Source organism: Molothrus aeneus, chromosome 12, assembly GCF_037042795.1.
Source record: "Molothrus aeneus isolate 106 chromosome 12, BPBGC_Maene_1.0, whole genome shotgun sequence".
NCBI classification, from domain to species: domain Eukaryota; kingdom Metazoa; phylum Chordata; class Aves; order Passeriformes; family Icteridae; genus Molothrus; species Molothrus aeneus.
In genome coordinates this window covers 7,434,278-7,456,437 of record NC_089657.1, presented here as the reverse complement: position 1 = coordinate 7,456,437, position 22,160 = coordinate 7,434,278, and the positions used below count along the sequence as shown (strand labels likewise).

The window sequence follows — 22,160 nt, the reverse complement described above, 5'->3', positions numbered from 1 at the left end:
GAGGCCCATAAGACAGCGATCAGAGACACAGAATTACCATTGCAGTGGATTTCATCAAAGTTAGAGATGGCTTTTTAATCACTGATCTCAGAGACTGCTAGATTTAAGCAGATGAACTAGCACTAAGCACATCTGTTTTAATCCTTATCTTCTACTCAGGCTGGTGTCTTCAAGAAGTACAAGGAGGAAAAAAATAAATTAATTTTTTTTTTAGGTCCTCGCAATCTTAGGAGCTTCTCTTGGTGTTTTGATCCCTCATATCAAAAGCATGTTTTTGTTTTTTTGGGTAAGATATTGAATTAATCATCAGAGAGAAAAATGCCATCTGCGCTATTCAGGGACTGCATCGGGATGCTGGAATTCGCAGGATCTCGGGAAGCTCACCCAGTGCTCAGTAGCCTTTTGTGTATGTGCTACTCACTGTGGCTGGGGAGGAAATAGTCACCCTATGTTTTACATTAGTGTTTACCAATTTATGTGGGAAAAAGGTTGGCATTCACACTATCTACTAGTCAATCCTAGACTTTCTGGATCACATATGTTATGACGGATTGAAACCTATACTGTGAGTATCTAAGGGTGTTTGTAAAGATACACACACATGCATGGATCTAGAAATAACTTCTGTCAAAGGGCACAACCCTCACAAGTAAAACTCCCACTGCCTTCAGACAAAATGACAGATGTATAAACTCTGATCCTATGAAATTCTGAGTGACCTAAGACAAAGAGGACCTGAATTTTGCAGGATTGGTCTGAAGACTCAAGATCACTCTGAAGATATTTTCCCATGTTTAAGATACGCCCACCTGCTTCTGCCTCATTGTTCCTACAAAAAGTTCCATTCTGTATGTCAACTCTGCTCCCCTCTCTGGGCAAAAAGTGATAAAATTTCACTTCCTGTCAGGCACCACACAGAGTTTGTGATCCTTCTGCATTGTGTGCAAAGTACCATAGGGTTTCAATCCCAAAGCACCCAGCCAGGCATAGGAGTGCAGGGAGAGAATGCTATGATGCTATTCTGAAACTCCTCTGTTACCACTGCTCTCTACCAATGGGCCTTATTACAGTGTTTTAGCTTTAAATGTTATCAAATTAGTGAACCAGGCCAAGTAAATAAGTCATGTTACTCTGCAGTAAACAGCACTGCCAAAAAGCTAGTTAGGTTTTGATTACCAGCAGAACTCCACAATCAATCTGTTCATTCAATGATCCCAAGAATACAGATTTTTAAAATTAAGATGACTCTATTTCAGGGAGGGGGAAAAACCCATCCTGACTAATTTGCAGAATTAAAGAGGATTAACTCAGAGACCACACAGAAATATAACAATAATCTGCCACAAACACCAGTATCTCCTAAAGAGCAGAGCCCTGTTCTGCAGGCATGAGCAAGTCAGGCGATGCAGGGGAAGAGAGATGGTTTCTGAGCTAAGAAATCATGGCAAATACCAAGAAAAGACATATTAACCCAGCATCTCTGGGGACATGGCCTAACATACTCTGCAGCCTCTGTTCTGGGGAGGAAATAAATGGGGAATAAATGGGAATACAGGGCAGGATTGCAGAGAAGTGTGGGGATTACAGGTATCCCAGGCATTCAAACCCCACAAAATATGCTATAGACAACCTTGCACTGTGCACCTCTGCTCCTGCACTGCCCAGGACTGTGCAGAAAGGGGATGTAGCCCACACTGTGAGTGTCTTTACTGGGACCCCACTGGGTGCACAGGACTTGCCTGCAGGCAGGTTTAAGCTGTTTCCTGCCACTGCTGCCCCTATTGGCATGCAACAGCCTAAACTGGACTGAGATTTGGCCAGGGCAAGCCAGCACTGCTGCACTAAACCAGCTGAGGACCCGGCTGTGAAAGTGTTAATAATCTCATTGCCTGGACAAACTGCAGCTAAGAGGATTGCTCCCCTGCCATGCTGGGGGAAGAAGGAACAAAATAAGGTCCAACTCCAACTTAGCATCATAAATACCATTTTTGATTATTCCTCTTCTCTTTCTTATTAACAAGGTAGTTAGTACCTGAAATGTCCTTGGAAAATAAGACCAAAGGAGCTTAAAGACCCCAGGACCATGCTGCTTTGCTGGGTTAGGTGAGAGGGGCAAAAGGCTGCAGGGCTCTTTCTGAGCTCAATAATGGAGTCACACATTTGCTCCCGTCTTTACACAAACATGGGCGAACACAGCACCAGCTTAAATGGGGTCTGGTGACTCCCTTGCAAACCCTGTGCTGGTACTGATCCACCAGGAGCACCTGAGCCATGATGGGATCTGACCACAGGAGCCAGATCCTTCAGCTGCAACCTGACAAAGACAACACATGACTGCTCAAAACATAATTCCAAGTTTTGGGTGACAAGGGCTTGGCACAATCCATTCCCTCCTTGCAAAGCAACTGCCCCACAGCTTGCCCTGCCCACGGGCACACGCTCACACACATGAGACACATGCAAACATGCCAGTAGCATCAGATCCCAGCTCTGTCCCACTGGGATGGGAACAGGAATGGGAACAGCTCCCACATGCTGCAATTCCCACCTGCAGCCAGTGTAAGTCAAAACAGGCAGAGCAATGTAAAAACCCCATCTTTGATTATTTAATTCCACACGGCTCAGGGAGACTTGAGGAAAGCAGGGAGGGAAAGAAGGGTTTTGCATTTTTTGCTTTCCACCAAGGTAGCTGCTCTTTTGCTTTTTAGTTCATGTCAACTGTTAATTTGTTTAAAATATGGCTTGGTAAAACCAAGTATGAGTGGATCAAACTGAAATCAATATTTGTGTTAATTACAGCCTTTTGAAAATTGGAAATAATGGCCCAAATCGGTACAAACACACCAACTGTGAATCATAGGGAAAGGATGAGGGAAAAGGCGGTGTGGGCATTGAAAAGAACAGTCCAGATGAGCTCTGGAAATTTAACTGCTCGTGGAATAAATTTCAACACAAACGAGCAATGCACTCGCAGGCCTGCTGCAGATGGAAGCGACAGTCTTTTGTTTCATGTTTTGTTTTTTCTCCCCATGCCTGCTTGATGGGTGATTTTCTGTCTGGTGCTCACGCTGCAAACTCTCCCCAGAGCCGAGCCTGGAGGAGGCACTGCTGTGCTCTGTGCATGAATGAGGCATTCTCAGTGGATATGGGTCATGCTAGTAGATGTACACAGTAAGATTATTTGACTCTTAATTCATGCCACTTGATATAATGTGATAAAACATTTGACATGAGAGATAAGTTCCATTTTAATCTGGTAAGTTATGGGGAAAAGAGAGAGTGGGAATTGTAAAGGAAGAAGAGGTTTCTGAGGGACAGGTAATGTGCAGAAAGAGAAGTATTGAGTGAAGGAAGAGGTTGGCTGGGGAAAAAGCAGATTTCCCTGCACACTGAGGAAGCAAAAGAGTGAGTAAAGAAAGCACAGAAGGCTGTTAGAGTTCCAGAGCCAGGAGACTGAGACATGGCACTGCTGAGGATGGAAGGAAGGAAAGTAGGGAAAGAAGCTGCTTCAAACAGAAATTGAGATACGGACAAATATCCTAGAGAGACTGAAACAGTAATGCTGCAGTCTGGTCATCAACAGAAAACCTTTACTATAGAACAGCTACAAGGACAGAAAGGCTGTAACAAAACAAGAGCAACAGAAACAGAGATACTTTTGACATGCATCCAAACCTAAAAAACTCAGGCATCACAGGTCACTGTTCTCTCACAGTCCAACAAACTGATCTTGTCCAACTGAAAATTAGCTATGAACATCTGGGTCAGTTCCTACCAGCCATCTTCATCAAGGAGACCATGTCTCAAATTTACCTTTGGTGGCAGACACCACAACATGGTCCTCCTTTATGCTAAAGCCCATTCACAATCAGCTCTGTTTTGATTAGCTTTTAAAATTAAAGTTTAGTATGTTAAATTTGCTGTCAGATTTGGAGTGCTTGTCAATGAAACAATGCAAAACATGCAGAAGAGTTGGCCCTTAGCAAACACATCTGCCAAAAACCTGGCTCAAATTTGAACAGTGAGAGCTATGACTGAGATGTTCTGATACAGAGAAATTAACACATATTAAAGAGCTCTCTTAGAAGATACTGGTTTTTAAAATCCACACACAGACTAAGACACAGTAGACTAGAGATTTAAAGCAGGCAGAGAGGAGATACGAGCCTTAGTCAGAAAGAAGGGAAAGATTTATTTTTTTAAAGCTGTAACCAATAAATTTTCTCAAAATGTGACTTATCCTCCTGTCTTATTTTGTCACATTTTGGGTCTCTCCTGCTTGGTGTCCAAGGAGGAGAGGGCATTTACTTACATCAAATAACCTTTCTATATACATCTCCTCATTGACCTTATCACGCAGGACATCCTGAGAGTGGCGGACAAATGTCACATAGGCATCAGCAACATCCATTCCTGGCTTCTGCATGGAGGAGAGAAGAAGAGAGAGAGAGAAAAACATGAATAGTGACGCAGGGGGCAGCTTCTCTGTGCAGCCTCATCACTGCTTTTCCTTCTCTTCCACCTCCTGCTGTCCTCCTGCAGTTTGCCCTTTCCTTACCTGATGAACACTTACCTGATGTCACATTTCTACAGCTCTCTGCAGAATTTAACTGATTTTTAAAGAGAAATCTAGAAGCATGCAAGATTCTGGGGGTAACAGCATTGCTTTAAAGCAGTAAAAGGAACTGAAGCAGCTGGATGAGAAAATACTTTAAAAAAAAATTCTTGTTTGAGTTCACATTGCTTGTTATATTGGATTCAAACTTACCTCAAATGAAACCCATTAAAACATGGTAACACGAGTCATTACAAGAGCTGCCACAAAATCTTAAATTTGTGTGGCACATTGTAAGTTTGTTAATAACTAGTGTCATTAGTTTCCATTACTGTGATTTACCTCAGATCACAGAGTATCATTTCTCTGCAAGGTACAATTGTCAGCCGCTGTAAATTGAAGTTAGTTAGCACATCCATGTAATTTCCAGGGTGAAAATGAGGACAGTTTGGAAAGCAGTAGGAAGGGAGTTTTTTAATACAAAGCAAACAATTATCAAGCAAAGGGCCAGTGCTTGGCCCTTGGGAAGGCAGTGACATTTCTTAACACCTACTGCAACAATGACAAGGTATTAATTTGAAAAACAATGAGGACAACACAAACGTGGCAGTAGTCAAGTGTTACACTTTCAAGCAATTTTCAGTCTGCTGATTGTACCCCTTCCAAGGCAGGATTAGATGGATTGGTTTGTACCAAGACAATTGCAACAGAATTGCAGAATTAGATTAACTAACATTTGCAGAATTAAATTTAAGTGGTGGGTTTCTGTTCAACACCAGGATTTCCCCTCTGTCCTCCAGCTGAACAGGTTTTTATTTCTCCTTCCCCTGGAAAGACAGTGGCTCACGGACCATGGGGTGGCCTCTGCACAGGTCTGGGGGCTGTGTGAGGCTGGTGGTTCAGTTCATTAAAAATGTTGAGGCTGTCAAGGAAGCCTCCGTAATATGGTTTCATTTCCAGGGGCAGGTGGGGAAACAACTGAAAACTAACCCAGGTGAATGATTTCTGCTCTGATTTACACAAAGAACTGGAGCATCTGTCTGGCTTTGAGGAGAGGAGCAGACCCTGCTGCAGACTTCCTAAGGGTGTCCAAGGTACAAATCTTTTGGAAAAGCTTGAAAGGGTTACACAGCATTTTACTAAGACCACTTCCCTGGAGATGCTTTACTTTCAGAACATAGCGGCCTCAGAGAAGGCCATGCTTCACCCTAGAAGTTACTTAAAATAACTGTTCAGTGTTCAAATTTCTGATGACTAAATATTTAAGATGCATTGAAGCAACTAGGACATTTCATCTGAAGGATCTCCACATTTTCAGGGCAAGAAATAAATTCTGAGTTTTTCTTCCCAAGGCTCTCAAAATCTTGCTCTTATTACTCCAAGAGAATAGGATGCCAAGATCTGCACTGGGGTATTTTAAACCAAGCAACACCTCTTAATGTTCAAGAGTTTGTCTTTTCCATGCTAGGCTCAAGATATGATAATTTTGTAGGCAACATTTAGGTTGGGCCAAAGGGCTGAAAAAAACCAAATGCAGATGATGTGGTCCAAGATGTCTGATAAATTTATCACGTTGTCATATGAGAACATGCAGAACAACACACCTGCATTAAATATACACACATTATGCACACACATCATCCGACTCAACTGAGTTACTCTTGGTTTCCACTGCCCTCTTACTGGGTGCAGGAACTGGTGTGGTATATTAATATCTGTTTTTCTGCATTTGCAGTTGCTCAGGATCCTTCTGCCTGTAAATGTTACAGTAACCCCTTATTCCAGCCAACATTCATATATTACACTTCAACTTAATTTAAATGTAAATTTCTGGCAAGTTAAGTGCTCTGTCTAAGAACATTAAGGGCTCTTTTCCTTATGAATCAAGGTCTAATTAGAGGAGACGATGTACAGTTTCCCTACACCAATTACAGAAAAATGGAAAAAATTATTTTCATTAACAATTTCCCAAACACATGTTGGTAGCTCATCACCATTTCCCCAAAGTAATAAAAAAGTCATTTTCCAAAAGAGTAAAATAAACCAACAATTAGAAGAACAAAAATAAAATAGATTAGCTAATGTGTTAGATGTGTGTTGGCTCAGTTCTAACATGTCTGGACTTTTTGTTTGGAAATTATACTGTATTTGTACAAGTCCAAATGAAGAATCAACAGAATGCACTGCTCCCATTTTTTTTTTTTTCAAATGTGATTCAAGCCAATTGCATAAATATGGTACCTTTTTGACACCATCTGCAAATTGTTGCCTAAACAGCCTCTTAGGTCTCCATAAGAGGGTAACTGCTCATTATTAACATAATGGAGATATCCTTTCCAGTTCAAATGTTAGAAGTATGAAGGCCCATGGCTCAATCTTGGCTGTTAATGCATAATGTGGGTTGCTACACATGCCATAAACCAAAGCACAATGCAAATTACTATGACAGAAGTTGTTTAAATTGTGCTTACGGGTACATCCACGTATTTGGAAGCAGCCTTCACCTGTAAAAGGAACAAGAAGAGAGTTAACACCACCAGTACCTTTTCAGGTCCCTGTTTTTTTTTTAAACTCTCTAAGACCATCTCCAGCCAAGACTCGGGACAACATAATGCTGAGTAGGTTGAAAAGGGTGATGAAACTCACTTTCCTGTCTCAAACGGTGGTATTTTTGTTGTTGTTTTTTTTTTTTTGGAGAGGTAACTTTACTGCTGCTAAAGCTCTAATAGCAGCAGATGATAGTGTGGGAGTTGTGCTTCTACTTCAGCGAGCGGGGGAAGACGGGGTTCGTAAGAAGACATCGTTATTTTCTTCGGAGGCCTCGCTCTCCACCTGATGCCACGTGTCTCCCAAGGCACTGCATGTCTCTCCTGCTGGGAGCTGTATCCCAGGAGCAATGCCAGCTTCCCTGGGAGCAGGGCCATGATGGCATGGTGAGGCTGGCAGGGGCCTGCACCAAGCTAGACAAAAGAAAGGACCCTAATTTTGCTCCCTTCCCATCGTCCTGCCCACGGTGTGCTTCCCTCCTGGGACATTGTCAAGACCAGGCTGGATAAGGCTTTGACTAACATGGGTAATGGAAGATGTCCTTGCCTGTGGCAGAAGGGTTGGAACAACATGATTTTTAAGGTCCCTTCCATCCCATCCTGTGATGCTTTGCTGGGCTGAAGGTTTTCTGAGAAGTTTTGCACATGAATGCCTGTGGCTGGGCTGGTTGGAAAGTTGTGTTCACGTTTCAAAACTTATCCCTGTTGCTTTCACCTGCAGCCTCTCCTGCACTCACTTGTTCTTCCCCCACATCAAGTGAATTAAAAAAAAAAATTATTATTTTCCCTCTTGTTGCTGGCCCTGATGCTGGCAAGAGCTTGCAGACCATGTTGGGGCAGTGTGCTCACGCCCTGCCACGCAGAAGGTGCTCTGAAGCTTTTCTGCTTCCCAGACTGAACAGCTACCTCATTTTCCCTTGATTTTCCTCCCTTTTCAGAAGATACTGTTGGAGGGAAGGTATCAGAGATGGACACTGCACTCTGGGGTGTCATCACAAGCTGGTGTGATCTGCAAGACCCCGCACTGACTTTGTCTGTGATTTTCCATGCAGCAGGGTGCATGTTGCCTGGCGCGGGAGGCGGGGTGGCCCCTGACGTCAGGGCCAACTCTTCCAACTGAGCAGTGCCCAGCTGGCCACAGAGACCTTTTTCCCACTGTAGCATAAGGCACAGTGTCTAGAAAGAGGATGGCTGGGATTTTCCACAACGCTTCTGCTTTTAATTAGGGTAAGCGTTGCCGGCCATCTTTGTTTGGGTGTAAAAGCTCACCTGCTTTTAAATATTTCTAAAGCTACCATTAAAACAGCCTAAATATAACACGCACACAGTTGCATCTTGGGATGAATAAATTATGTGTCCCGAATGAGAGAATGAATGTATGTGTGAGACAGAATGTGAGAGTGGGTGGAAGCACTCATATGGTGTGTGTGGGGGGTGCATAATTAAGCACAATGAGGCGATACAAAAGACCAGACTGGTGGTAATTGCCGAGGTGAACGCGGCGAGCATTGGCAGCGCCCAGGCTGCCGAGCCGGGGGGCAAGAACAGAGGGAAGGGCAGGAGGAGGGCACCGAGCGCCTGCTGCTGCAGTGTGACCCCAGGTCTGCCTGCCAGAGAGGCTGCAGGGGGACGGGGAACGTCCCAGCACATGACTTTATGAAGGAGACAGCAAAATCAGCACCAGAGCAAACACTTGTGCTGTCTCCAGGTATTCCTGTTTCCAGCTGGCTGGCTGGACACCTTGCCCTGTCTCTGCATTTATCCTCACAACTTTCTGGGGAGGTGGTGAAGTGCTATCCCTTGCTCCTGCGGAATGGGAGCGGAGGAGCCTCAGCCTCCATGTGTGAAGGCAGCTGGAGCCCATCCAGTGGATGCAGCTCCAGGAGAGCAGGCAGTCATGGCACACCCACGCAGGCAGGGTGCCCATGTGAGCACCAAACCAGCAGTTTTTCTGAGCAGCAAAGCCCAACAACCAGGAGGAAAGCCTGGAAAATGATGTGGCTCAACAGCCTGCAGAAGTCAAGCTGGGGTCCTTCCTCAGGGCTGCACCTGTACCTTCAAATATCAAATGGAGCACGAAACCAGGCAGAGGCAAACCTGCCAGCTGAGTGTGGATTTAGCACTCTTGGGTCCAGCTTAGCACCACTTTCAAACTACCTTCTCCAAAGCCAAGAGGCGACAAGAATAACTCAGCTTCCTGCGATCTCCTCCCTCCACCCACAAAAAAACTGAGCTGCTTCTCCTGCCCACTCTCCTTTAATCAGAATAATTACTTGTTTTTCTTTAAAGTCAGATTTGGCTACATTTAGTGAAATTTCCAAACTGCCGGATGTTGTGTGATTTTTGCTAGGCTGCCGTTTTTCACAAAGTATGTGACTTTGCCATGAAACATCTCAGTTTACCATACAAATTTTGTGCAGAACAAAAATAAGATCTTTTACTTCTGTCTCCCTTGGGTAGCATGGAATCTTTGGTTATAATTACCACAGGTGTAAAGCTCTGCCTACAGAGGCCATCCAGATTACAGGGAATTTTAGCAGCTGGCATTCCTGTGAGCCAGTGGATCTGCACATGCAGACACCCAGCCAGGGCCTGGGCTGCTGCTGCCAAGATGCACTCAAATGTAGCAACAAACAAAAAAAAAAAAGTCTGGCCAAATTTAGAAGGGTGTTTTCCTCTCAAAGTGCTCTGCAAGGAGAAGTGGCTAGTGAGAATTTATTAGGACAACAGATGCATTAATTTTATCTTGAATTTCGAGGCAAGAATTGGAAATGAGGATATCCTACTAGGTGATAAAACTGTCTGTCACAAGACCCCCGAGTACATGTCACTTGCAGAGTGCCTGGAAAACACGCGATGAAAAGTTGGTGGAAGGGGGTGGGAGACTAATGCTTTCTGGAGCTCAGTGGCTTGGACCATCACACTTTGTTGTATTTGTTCAGACAGGGAAAACGTGGGAGGTGGTGCAAGCATGCTGTAACAAGAGAGAGATTCTGTATTTATCACTGCAAAGACTAAACACAGCAAGTCACATTACTACTGCAGGGAGAGGAGACTTGCTAAGCCCAGTGCCAAGGGGTCAGGGCTGCTCCTCAGCCTCCTCTCCCAGTGGCTTCCAGCAAATATGGGGGCCAAAGCGAGAGACATCCCTTTGTCAGGAAGGAGCAATCCTGCTCTTCTGTCGTGTACCCAGCCCACTTGCTGTGGGCGAGGGACCAACACTTTCCTGAGACATGCACACACCACGCACAGCAGCTATTTGGATACACATCCCTTCCTGACTGAAAACTCATGAAATCCAGGCTTTGGGAAAATGTTTGAAGGCTGTGGGGCTGTTGGAGTGGGACAGCTTGTTTTGCTGCTGCTGGGCAGTTAATTGTCAGTAAGTGTCAGGGAGCAGCAGAGAGGATGCCTGAACCCTATGCACCCACATGCTGGTCCTGACAGGTGCCCAGAGCCCAGGTGCAGCTGGGGCTTTGCTCAGCAATCAAAGGGAGCAGCACTCGGCAGTGTAAACAGTGGGATGTGGTGGGAGCAGTGCAGCACCAACCGAGGAACAGCTTGGATTCACGGGGAAGGAAGGGCTGCACACTACTCTGTCTACACGGGCTGATGCCGGTACTTCCGATGCCTGGAAAGCTGCCGCCTCCACATCCTCTGCTGCTGGCACACAAGCATTTCCTAACCCTCCACAGCACTGGAATGAGAGAAGGTATCCAGGTATCCATACCCTGCATCCCCTCGAGCACAGGTGAGCACAGCCCTGGGGCTGTAACCTCACAGGGTTTATCCAGGGAGAAGAGCTGCACGGCAGGGCAGTGAATGGAACACCCTCCCTTCCTCTCTTCTCTGAAGAACAAAGTGCCTCCAGCACACCTGAAAAGGCAGAATGCTTAGTTTGAACCCCACGGTGGTTCAGATAAGCTGCCAGACTGTGTATACAAAGCTGCCAAGAGCAGTTTCTTGCCTCTGCTGTTAAGCCTTCCTAAATCCATCTCCATTTCCAGATGGATCCTACAAACTGCCTCAAACTCAGCAAAAGGGCCCAAGAGTAGCAAACAGCAGACATTTGCAAGGAACTAAGACAACTCCAAAATGAGATTTTGGAAAGCCTTCCCAGTTTGCAGAGCAGTGCCTTCTGCCTCTTGCCCAGTCTCTGTGAACAAGTCAGTGCAGGAGAGGTTTCACAGAAAGGCAAAAGGACCGGGGTGTGAAATGTGAACACAACTTTCCAAGCAGCCCAGCCACAGGCATTCATGTGCACAAGTGTCTGTGAGCTGAGAGAAGTGAAGTCCTCCTTGCACAGAGACACTCCTGTAAACTTTCTGGCACATGCATTTTCAGAAGACCTTTGGAAATCAGCTGCCATGTGTTCATCCTAAGAAGCTGTCACAACACTTTTCTGGAATACAGCTCTGATTGTTAAACCATTGCTGGATACTGAGGCCAGTTTTGCACAGATATTGGTCTAGTCCTATACCTTGCTAGGAAATATGTGGTGAGCTGTGAATTGGTTCCTCAGTGTTATGGAGAAATATGGCATTAGAAGCACCTTGTGCTTCGTGACCTCATGGCATTTCCCCTACCTTGTTCTCTTTTAGAAACACATAGTCACTCCCTAGATCTCCCTTATTTTGCTCTTTACTATTTAATGGTCACTGTTATGGCCAGAAGACTGAGAGGAATACACCTGCCATGTGAAGAGACAATGAAGCTAATTGCATGTACAGTGCAATGGTTTTTTTCATCTTCATATGTATCCTCTACAGAATAAACTTCACCAAGCTGAAGGATGGATGGGGATGGCTTTTCTCTGTGCATCCTGGATGCTAATGTACTGTATATCGGCATACAGGTTGTTTATCTATTCATGTGGGAGTTACAGTGATCAAACACCAAAGAATGGAAGAATTATTAGGTAGCTGATCTAGTCCCAGAAGAGCAGGACGCTACAATTCAGAAAAAAAAAAAAGGAAAGAGAAAGGAAATATAGTCTGTACTTACAGTAAATGACAGGAATGAAGAAAACAAAGTCCCTTCATCATATCTAGACAGTTTGGCCAAGACTCCTTCCAAAATGGTGACAAACTACAAAGACAAAAAATACTGCAATTATTTTTAATAATTGGACAAAGGTGTAAAAATCTGCATCACCTTCAAAGGAACCAATGGACCTCTAAGCATTGCCAAAGGAATGGACCACCTCTCCCTGAGCACAGTGGACAAGGAGTGGGGAGAAAGGAGTGTTTCCTTTTGGGTGCTGTGGTGTACCTCTTGCTGACTGGGATCCCCCCCTCAGTGTCCTGGGTGGTGCAGGGACACGAGGTGGGGGCAGTGTGTGGGGAATCCAGCAGAGCCTCTCTGGCTGGGGAAGGCTGTGGTTCCTGCTCCCAGTATGCAGTGGCAAGCACGCAGCTAGCTGGGTATTCTTGCAGAAGAATTGAACTGGCATATGTTGGCGGATTATGTTTAAAGGTCTCCACTGTATAATAGGGATGACTTGTTCTCAGAAAGTTTGAAACTAGAGGAAAACACACCCCACCATCTTTCTCCTTACATACCAATTCCCCTCCGTGTTAGCACAGCACACCAGACCTACACAACCACCCAAGGGGAATGCTGGCAGCTAAGCTACAGAAGCTGACTCCGATGAAAAACAATTTCCAAACAATTAAACCTGACATTTTGGAATGTATTTCCCACTACTGTCATCTCTAAATTAATTTCTTAGAAGAGCATATGGTGATCTTGCACAAGATGAGCTATTTTGTCCACACAACCTCGTGCGTAGGAGTGGTGACCACCTCTGCATGCCACCCCAATGGCTCTGCAGCAGCATTTAGCAGTGCCACCCCCTGACTGCAGCTACCCCAGTGCTGTGGGGTGATGCTGACCATGGGCTGTTACCCCATTAACCTAACACCCATTCCTTAAAGCCACTTCTGGCCCAGTATGGCAATCCTCCTAGCAGAGTACTACGTCTCATGCAGCTCCTTATCAACAAAGAGTCACCATGAAAGGACTGGGAGATGTATGATCCTGCCTGTGAGAAACAAGAAGCCAATTCAACATCCTAATGTGTCACATTTTAATGGAAACGCACATATTAAAGATGTTAACAGTGAATCACTTCACCTGAAGCTGAGGGTTACCTTTGCCACTAGGAGTGTTATCATTTCTTTGACGGTTTCCTCAATTAGTTCATCTATTTTTGAATGGTACTGGTGCTAAAGAAAAATAAAAGGAGAGGGGGAGGAAAATATTAGCATTGATCACAGCCAACAGCTCTACACTTGTCAGTCTCTTCCCTTGGTAAGCCACAATAAATAGTATTAAATCAAAGAATTATGCAGCTTATTATTACCCTGGGCCCCACTGCAGTGGCCAGTGACTACTTACACTTGTAGGAGAGACCTTGAGTTCAGGAGAATCCTGCATCAGTTTTGAAGCCTGGGCAAACCCTGCCCTGTTCTGTGTGCCCACAGCTCTGGGAGCCATGTGTGGATGTCAGAAGGGAGCCTCTACCATCCCTGTGAGAACCAGCACCCCGTGTTCCTAGAGATTCTGAAGCCCCTTTGCTCCACTCTGTGGGCATTATCCTGTCCTGGCACATGGATTGCAGCAGACAGTGGGATACACCTGCTGCAGGAGGGGCACAGGCAGCCCCTTCCAAGGGCACCACAAACCACCCAGCCCTCAGCATGGAAATGGGGGGGATGTGCTGCTCCAGGAGACCTTGCAGTGGGCTTAACCACTGGGAATGGCGCAGCACCCCTCCCACCTACTGCAGCAAAGCAGCTGAACCTGTGCTACCCCAGCTTCAGCAGGCACATGGCCCAAGTTAACCACTCATTCCAATACTTTGCTGTTTTGTACTGTGAGATAGATTTTAAAACCACTCAACAAACCACGATGAGCCTTTTTGTCCCATGCAAAAGGCAGTGCAGCCCTGAGCCCTGGGCAGTGGCAGATCCCGTAGCAGTGGCTCAGCACTGGCTGACCAAGGGCTGTGCCTGCAGCACCAGCGTTTCTGAGTCTTCAACCCAATTTCTGCACACGCCAAACCTTGCTTAGCTTGGGAGCTCTGATGCAATCAGCTGCAATATGGCTAGAATAGGTACTAAAATACAGTCTTCTACTAATTTAGAAAAGACCTGTTTCCAATACAAGATTTAATTAGTGAAAACATACAGTATATTCTTATTTTCAATGGACTGAGAAAATACTGATTATGACTGCTTTCCAACACAAAACATTTGATTTTTCAGTCAAACATTTCAAGCACTGGTGCTAGTCACTATATTCATTACCACTTGGCATTAATATTGTTTTAAAATGTTAACATCAAATCACATTGAAAGAGACAAATCTGCTTTAAATACTAATCAGACTTTGGGAAGGAAGACTGTGAGGGCTTTACAAATGCTAGCTGCTGGTCTCAGTGTATGATCGGTACTCTGAACTGCTCTACAGTTTGGGGATTTTTTTCTACGGCAGTAACATTAATATAGGAATTTGGGAAAAAGAAAATAAAAGTAGGACACACTTACCCACTCTTTTGCAAACTTTTCAGATGATTGGGGACAGAAATAAAGAGGAAAGTGCAAAAGACAGGAAAAAGAACATATGAAGATAAACAATAAATAAACCAAAATCTTTTAAAAAAAGAGACGTATGAGAACAGCAGCATCATGCACAGAAACAATAAGCAATGGAAAATGAAATGGGGTCAAAACCTCCTTCGCTGAAATGCCAGAGATCGCTACCTGTAGGATTTGGTGGCAGTAAAACAGCGGGAAGGGACCAGATTGTAGCTGACACCTGGCACTCTCTCATGGTTTTATTTGGCTCCGGAGAGGAAGGGAACCGGCTGTCCACAGGCAGGGTTCAGCCTCGGGGCAGCCACCCAGCCCTCACCAGGGCAGCAGGGCCAGGGCAGGGGACATGGCACAGCACCAGCCCAAGGCCTGGCTGGGGGCACTCAGAGCCTCACCTGGGCACGAGGACAAACGGGCACGGCCACGCCACAGGCTGCGATCTGCTGGGCCCACGCGGGGGAAACATACACGAACAAGCGGGTGATACTTGCATTGGCAGCTCCCATTCCATGTCCTGCTTTGCAGGTCAAGACATACACAAGTCCCTTATGGGATCATAGTTATGATTAATCTTTAATGCAGAGCTAGGCCTTATCAGCTCCCAGGATTGACCTGGCCTTTCCCAGCACAGCTGGAATGAAGCTGTGGGGCGACAGGGACCTGTAACAGCTTGGTACAGGTAGAAGCTGCTGATGTGCTTAGCAGACACAGCCAGGACTTCCTAAGGGAAATGGAGAAGGGGTTGTGCATATATTGGGGTGTCTCTCCCATTATGTTTTCCTTCTGCAACTGCATTTTCTGTGTGTGTAAAACTTTGCAAACAAGTATTCAGCTAACTGCTTTCATCATGTAAGTCATGAGTTTGAATTCAATCATGACTAGCTATGTGCAAAGCAATTCACTGTGAAATGCACTGACTGATGCATGTTCAATAACAAGCTTGTTTCAAAAGCAAATAAGAGCCCCAATGGAATAAAACCACAGCTCTGAGAGCAGGACAGGAGCCTGTGCATGCACCGAGGTGGTGTAGCAGTACCCTGAGCGCTCATTCCCATCGCAGCCGCAATCCCCAGGGCAGAGTGAGCCCCGGTGCCCTGGCAGTGACCATGCAGGACAGGGCCTGCCCCAGGCAGCCACAGCCATGTGCACCCTGTGCCACCAGTGCCACAGCCCCAGCTCCACCTCGGGAAGGGGAGCCTCGGCCAGGACAGGTCAGAGACGGCGGCCGTTTGGAAAGCGAGCGCCTGGTGCTGCTACAGATGCCTGGCTCGCAAAACCAGCAATTCCAACACTCCTTCTACATTCTTCATGGAAACACTCAAGGTTAAAGATCACAGAGCTGGTTTGCTTTACCCAGCATAGCCCCCACTCTCGATCAAGTTCATCATAGCTTTCTATTAGCTCAATTATTACAATCCATAATCAGTGCACTACAATGATTCAACTTGACTTTATGTGATGAGTATCTTGCCTTGTCATGTAACAGATTGTGTGTATGTTGTATTTCTCTAAGGACCATCTGACCTTAGATATTAAATAGAAACATACTAGACCAACTGAGAAACATTTAATACATACATTTATCCCCTTAGATGTATTAAAAATTCAGAGGAAAAATAAATATTTAAGATGGTAAAGTATGTTTACCAAATGTTTTAACAGCTGCCTTTAGAGACAAGGAAATGGAATGAAATGATGGGTGTTTGTTTCACAGGGTAATGCTCGCAAAACGCATTCAAGTATCTGCTAAAGTGAGTGTGGCTGAAGGTAGTGTGGAAGGGAAGGCCTTTGGGGTGGGAGGGAAGCCACAGACCAAGGTCAGGTCTAGGCAAGGAAGGTGCCAAGAGAGTCTCTGCCCAAATACAGATTGAACTGTCAGAAAAATGTGTGGATTGTTTCTAACAAAAATGTCATCTCTGGTTAGGTCTGGGCCAAAGGCCTCACCTGAGCTCTGTGGTGGGCATTGTGAGCCCTTTTTGCTGCCATTGAACTGTCTGCACAGGGACACAGGCTGGAGGAGCCATGTGCCAGCTGGGGCACTGATGGATGGTCCCATCAGCGAGATTCTGTCCCTCCCTGTCTGTCCATTCCTCTCCTTGCTGACCTGTGCAGCTGCTACACACCAGAGATGGGGGGACAGAGGGACTCAGTGAGGCACAGACCCAGCTCCCCATATTACTGAGAAGGACATAGGCTGGAATCCCAGGCTCCCATGCCTCTGCTGCATTTCCAACTGTCTCATCACTTCCAGTGGGACTGGACGAGGCAGGGTGGCATTTTGTCCTCCTCTCCCAGGTTGTAATGACAGATCTACATGGGAACTTTTACCCTCCTCAGCCTGACCACCTTGGCACACAGGTTTAGACAGCTTCAAGAACAGGAGATGGAGATAGTCAAAACACAGAGTGGCACAAGTGAATGGAGGGGGAGGTAGTAATACTACTTAAAAGAAAAAAAAAAAAAAAAAAGAAAAAGGGAGGGTGTATAAGATACTGCAGCCCTAAATGGTAACCTATGCACCAATAATTTATGTCTGCTTTACAGGTTCCATTAGTTTAGCTATCTGTTAAAAACCTCATGTCCCAGCAACTGCTGCTTGCCACAGGGGTTTAGCTGTCTCGCAGCTGCTGCACCAAACACCTGCTGGAAGTGGCCCAGGCAGATTTGCAGCTGATCCCAGCTGCAGCTGGAGCAACCACACAGCCACCTCCTCCCCTGTCTCCTGCAGTCTGAGTCAGGCTGAACCTGCAGTGGGACTGATGCTCAGAATTTGGAGGAAACTGTGGCAATCAGGGAGCATCACATGTCAGCATGGAAAGATGCAGTGAGTGCCTGGTCACACGATACCCGGGCACAGTGCTGATGTGATCAGTCTTGGGCCATCTGAATACTTAACCTGGCAGTTTAATGAATGCAATGAGCCTCCCTTGTTTTCATGATCTCCAAAATCTCCCTGTTCCCAGGGACTGTGCCAGTATAAGGGTTTGATCCTGGTTTGCAGTGGGGAACATCACAAACATAAACCTTTGCAGCTGACAGGGTAGATGCTGCAGCAGCTGCAGGCTGAGGGATTTGGGGAGACACATGGGTATGAATATGGAACAGAAAATGGTAGAGAAGTTCATGTCCAGACCTGGACAACAAAAGCCCACTCAAGATCTGCTCCAGCTGATCTGGAGGACAAGGTAAGACCTCATGATGGGCAGTATGAAATATCTTACAAGGTGCATGTCACAAATAAAATGTCAGAACTGAAATATGTATAAGAAAAATAAAAAGAACAGCTGAATCTGATCCAAACACCACTGACATCAGGGCAGAGAGCCCTGCTACATCCAGTGGCCTTTGGAGCAAGTTCTTTCAGGGGAACAAATTGAAGTGAACAACTGAAAAAACACAGGAACAACTAGCAATGATTCACTGCAAAATCTGACCATGGAAAGCTGTAGTGAAAAGGCTTATCTAGGAAATGCTGACAAGCAGCGGACTAGGTGAGCCAAACAGTATTTGTGAATTTATTCTAAACTGGTATATGAATATTCAATTTGGCTTGAAGTCACTGGAGCAAAATGAGCATTCTGATGCATTTAATTCATTCCAATTTGCCATGTCTTTCTAATTCATAGGTCAATTCACAGAAACTTCAATCTGCAACTATGGCTTCAGAAGAAAATAAAAGTCAGCAATTAATTAAAACAGGTTTGTTATTTGGGAACTTGAGTCATTATGAACCTGGAAATCCAGAATGATCAAGTGTGCTGATTACAGCCAGTACTCGAGGAAGGCAAAGCAGCTGGAATTTCAATCTACTTTTGGAAGTTCTTTATTTTTGTAGGTTTTTTTTTTCCCTTACATGCATCACAGCAACAACTTGGCAGTTCTGTTTTCCTTATGTTTTTCTACAGAAAATAGCCATACACAGAAAGTGTGTTGCTGACACCTGGCTCCAAGGTGCAGTTAATGACTCAATTTGTATGGTCATCATGCAACAACCAAGCTTGAGAGATACCGTATGCATACCACAGTCCTTGCAAAAAGCCACTCCTAAGTGACAGGGATTCCGAATGTTTCTATTCATTAGATTTGAGAGCAACCCCCTGTACATTCATCTGCACACTCTCTATGGAAGGCTAAATCCACAAACGATACAACGTCTCTGAAACGAGCACAACAGGAGACAGGAAATTTCATGACATTGCCTTTAAAAGCTGTGAAAGGAAGAACCTGCATTTTTACCTCTTGGCCCATTTCCATACTGCAAAGCTTTGTAGACTGAGCTTTGGCATCCACCATGACATTAAACATGGTGCATATTGATTGAGGGACTCGGAAATCTGTTGATCGGCTGGTTTTCTGCAGTTTTACTTCAAATGCAATCCTTGTTCTGTGAAGGAAAGTAGAAGATGATGTTTCAGTTGCTTTTAAACATACTAAGACAATAAAAATAAATTTGAAACAATACTGAGAGGAGTTTGAGAGCCAGAAAACTGAATGCTGCTGGGAGTGCCACAGTGCAATTGTTACAAATGTGCTTTTTCTAAAAATGATTTTCCTGTTTAAAAAGAAACCCCCTTTCCAGAATACACATTATTTATAAAGTGTTCAACAGTTTCAGGGAAACTGTGACTCTCTTATGCTTGATAAACAGTGTGATGATGTTACAAACAGCAGTGTCAATGCACACCTTTAATTTGGTTTCATTAGCTGATTAATAACCACACCCTGCTGCACTGAAGCTCCTATTGCTCCCTGACAGCAACTACAAATAACAGAAGCTCCTTCATTGCTTGACTGTAAGGACACTGCCAGATCATTGCATTTATAGTGATATGATAGTATTTGCTCACTGGAAGTTCTTAATTGTCTTGTAAGTTCACAGAAGTGGTTTCCCTGCACCACACACATTCACCAGATTGTATCTGCAAAGCATGCACAGGCACAGGCATATGAACACACCTGCATCACCCACCTCCCTGTTCTCCTGAGGTTTCACTGAGATCAAGTCTGACATCCCTGGCAGTAACAAACCATGATACATCCAAACCTTTGTTAGGCCAAAACCTACAAAATCTGATCCTATGTCCTATTTTAAATACCAAGGCATTTGTGAGTCTAACAAGGGAATGCTTTCCAGTGTGGTGGGCATTGCCTTGCCTTTTTTCAGAGCCCCTCTTCATATTCCAGAGGTACTTCACTAATCTAACCTAACACAGAACAATTATCACATCACACAGAATCTGCCAATAAATTAACATAGGAGCTTCAATTTAGAAATAACAAATAATATCAGCTGCAGCTCAGGAATAATTCTGAACTTAAATGATCCTCCAAGGGTTATGCAAATGAAAACTCATTTATGAATGTGAAGCTCCCGTTCTGGGGATCAGATCGGAGCTGGTATGTAGGTCCTTCTGCCTGGATTTATTAGTGAACAGGCCTTCCTTGCAAGGGCTGCTTTCCTGACAGCCCTGAAATACAACCCAGTGTGGAAGGCAGGGTGGCTCCTCCATGGATTCAACAGTTCAGAGACAGACGCGAAGAAAAATGTTGTGTCAAACTGAAATTGCTAAAGAAACCTTAGCCAGGCCCTGTTTGCAGGTGATATAAATAGGGAAGGCAGCATATTGGTTTACATCAGCAATGGCATTTGAACTGATTTAATTACCAGTGCCAGATTTAGCCTGGACTCGGGGACTAGAATGTTGATAATTACTGAAAGGACCCAAGGAGACTGGGATTTTCCATCTCCTCATGGAAAGGAGCATGTTCCTACTTATGCTCACAACCATTATATATAGTTGTACCAATACAAGCTGGGCCAGGTTTTTACAGAGGGACAACACATTTGTAGAAAGGTTGAGGCAAATCAGGGAAAAAAACCACCTGGCTTCCAGGCACACAAGCTCTTCTTTAGATGTACCTGGAAATTTGTTTATTTTTCCCAGTTATCTCAGCTCAGCTAACTTGTTCTGATTTTTACAGATCATTGCAGCTATAAGTGTGCTGTAGGGACAGCAAAGGGGCCTTAATCCCAAGTGAAAAAAAGAAAAAAGAGAAAATAAGTTTCACTGGTGGTGCTAGAGCAGAGAAGAGAGCAGAGCTCCATCACTGGGTTTTCTCCTAAAACACAGTCTGACAACTGAAAGACAACTAAAGCTCAGTATTTGTGCCAGACACAGGACCAAAGATGGGCTGCTGCAATAAATTGCTCTATGTCAAAGATATTAAATGCAACACATCTCATTGCACTTAAAATGCACTAGGGTTTATTCCAGAATGGTGAGAGAACAAGCCTCGAGCTATCTGCCTTCCTGCCTGCATCTCAGGGATTGAATGTGCCTTCCCCTGTGCTGATACTGCACATCCAGGCTAGTGAGGATTGTACTGAAAATAAATGCCACACTCACACTTGCAGAGTGGCCAGGAAAGTGTGGTACAGGACAGCCACATCACACCCTGCAGTTAATATTAGCATGTATTGACTATATTTGGTATCCATTTTTTCTCTGGTTCATCTCTTTGTCTACGAATTTTTGCACAAAGAAATACCAAGTTCATTTTTTCTTCTTGCCTTGTTATCTCTGATGCAAATGGACATAAATTGCAGTGGAAAAGTTGGAAATTTAACTTCAATATTTTGCTTTCAAAATGACAGCTGCCAGTATGTCTAAAAGTTGCTTAAAGATATCTCTGTTTTGGAAGATCTGCAGGTAACTATGCTATAATGTGGCTGATGATACAACAGCTTTTCCCAATCAACGGCAGACGTGAAACCTGTGTGCCAAGCAACACACTATCCCACTTTTAAAATAATTTTTTCTTGGTTTTTTTTCATGTATCTGTGCTTTTTAGGCAGGTGCTGGGATCTTTCTTGTGGGTATGCCTTCAGCAGTCAGAATCATCACACCAAACTGCATTTACAAAGATGTGACCTCACTGAAAATAAGTAATTACTACAAAGCACAGAAAAATGGGTGATTTATTGCCTTACTGTGAATAAGCACTCAGTCTCAACAGACAAGTGCCTGCTTGGGAGAGTCCACGACTGACAGCAATGGGGTGAATTCCAGTTTTAAGGTGGAATAGCTTTGCATCCCGTGAGCTCTTGCGAGAACCATGCCAGGATCCCTCATGGGCACCCACCTTTTCACACAGGACTCGATCATGTCACTCGCCATCAGCTTCAAGCGCTGCTCCAGGTGCTTCCCAAACTCCTCCTCAGGCCAGTGCAAATCCCGAATGAAGGTCTGTAGGGCATCGAGTTTCCAGAACATATCTTCTGAGGTGCCTGATCCATTGCTGGCAGGACAAAATGAGAACAAAAGTCAGAAATGGCATCGGGGTCTTGGCAACCTGATGTGGAGACCATTCCTGCAACAAGTGTAAGGCAGACAGCAGTTTCATACACAGGACAATGCTGGCCATCTCCACCATCAGGATTTTGAGTTTTACCATACAGTT

At 44.8% G+C, this 22,160-nt stretch overlaps 1 protein-coding gene across 13 annotated transcripts in view; it reads right to left on the bottom strand.

Moving 5' to 3' along the window:
• CADPS (calcium dependent secretion activator) overlaps window positions 1-22,160 on the bottom strand; it is a 204,146-nt gene that overhangs the window by 17,242 nt on the left and 164,744 nt on the right. For 7 of the 13 annotated variants that reach the window (XM_066558058.1, XM_066558065.1, XM_066558060.1 and 4 more), the window contains 6 exons: window positions 21,843-21,998; window positions 18,936-19,083; window positions 13,254-13,328; window positions 12,106-12,189; window positions 7,027-7,059; window positions 4,313-4,420 (listed from right to left, as the gene is read on the bottom strand). In XM_066558058.1, the coding sequence (XP_066414155.1) occupies window positions 4,313-4,420; window positions 7,027-7,059; window positions 12,106-12,189; window positions 13,254-13,328; window positions 18,936-19,083; window positions 21,843-21,998 (604 nt within the window). Of the gene's footprint in view, window positions 1-4,312; window positions 4,421-7,026; window positions 7,060-12,105; window positions 12,190-13,253; window positions 13,329-14,651; window positions 14,667-18,935; window positions 19,084-21,842; window positions 21,999-22,160 lie in introns of all 13 variants that reach the window. The other 6 variants (XM_066558057.1, XM_066558064.1, XM_066558059.1 and 3 more) reach the window with 1 other exon arrangement.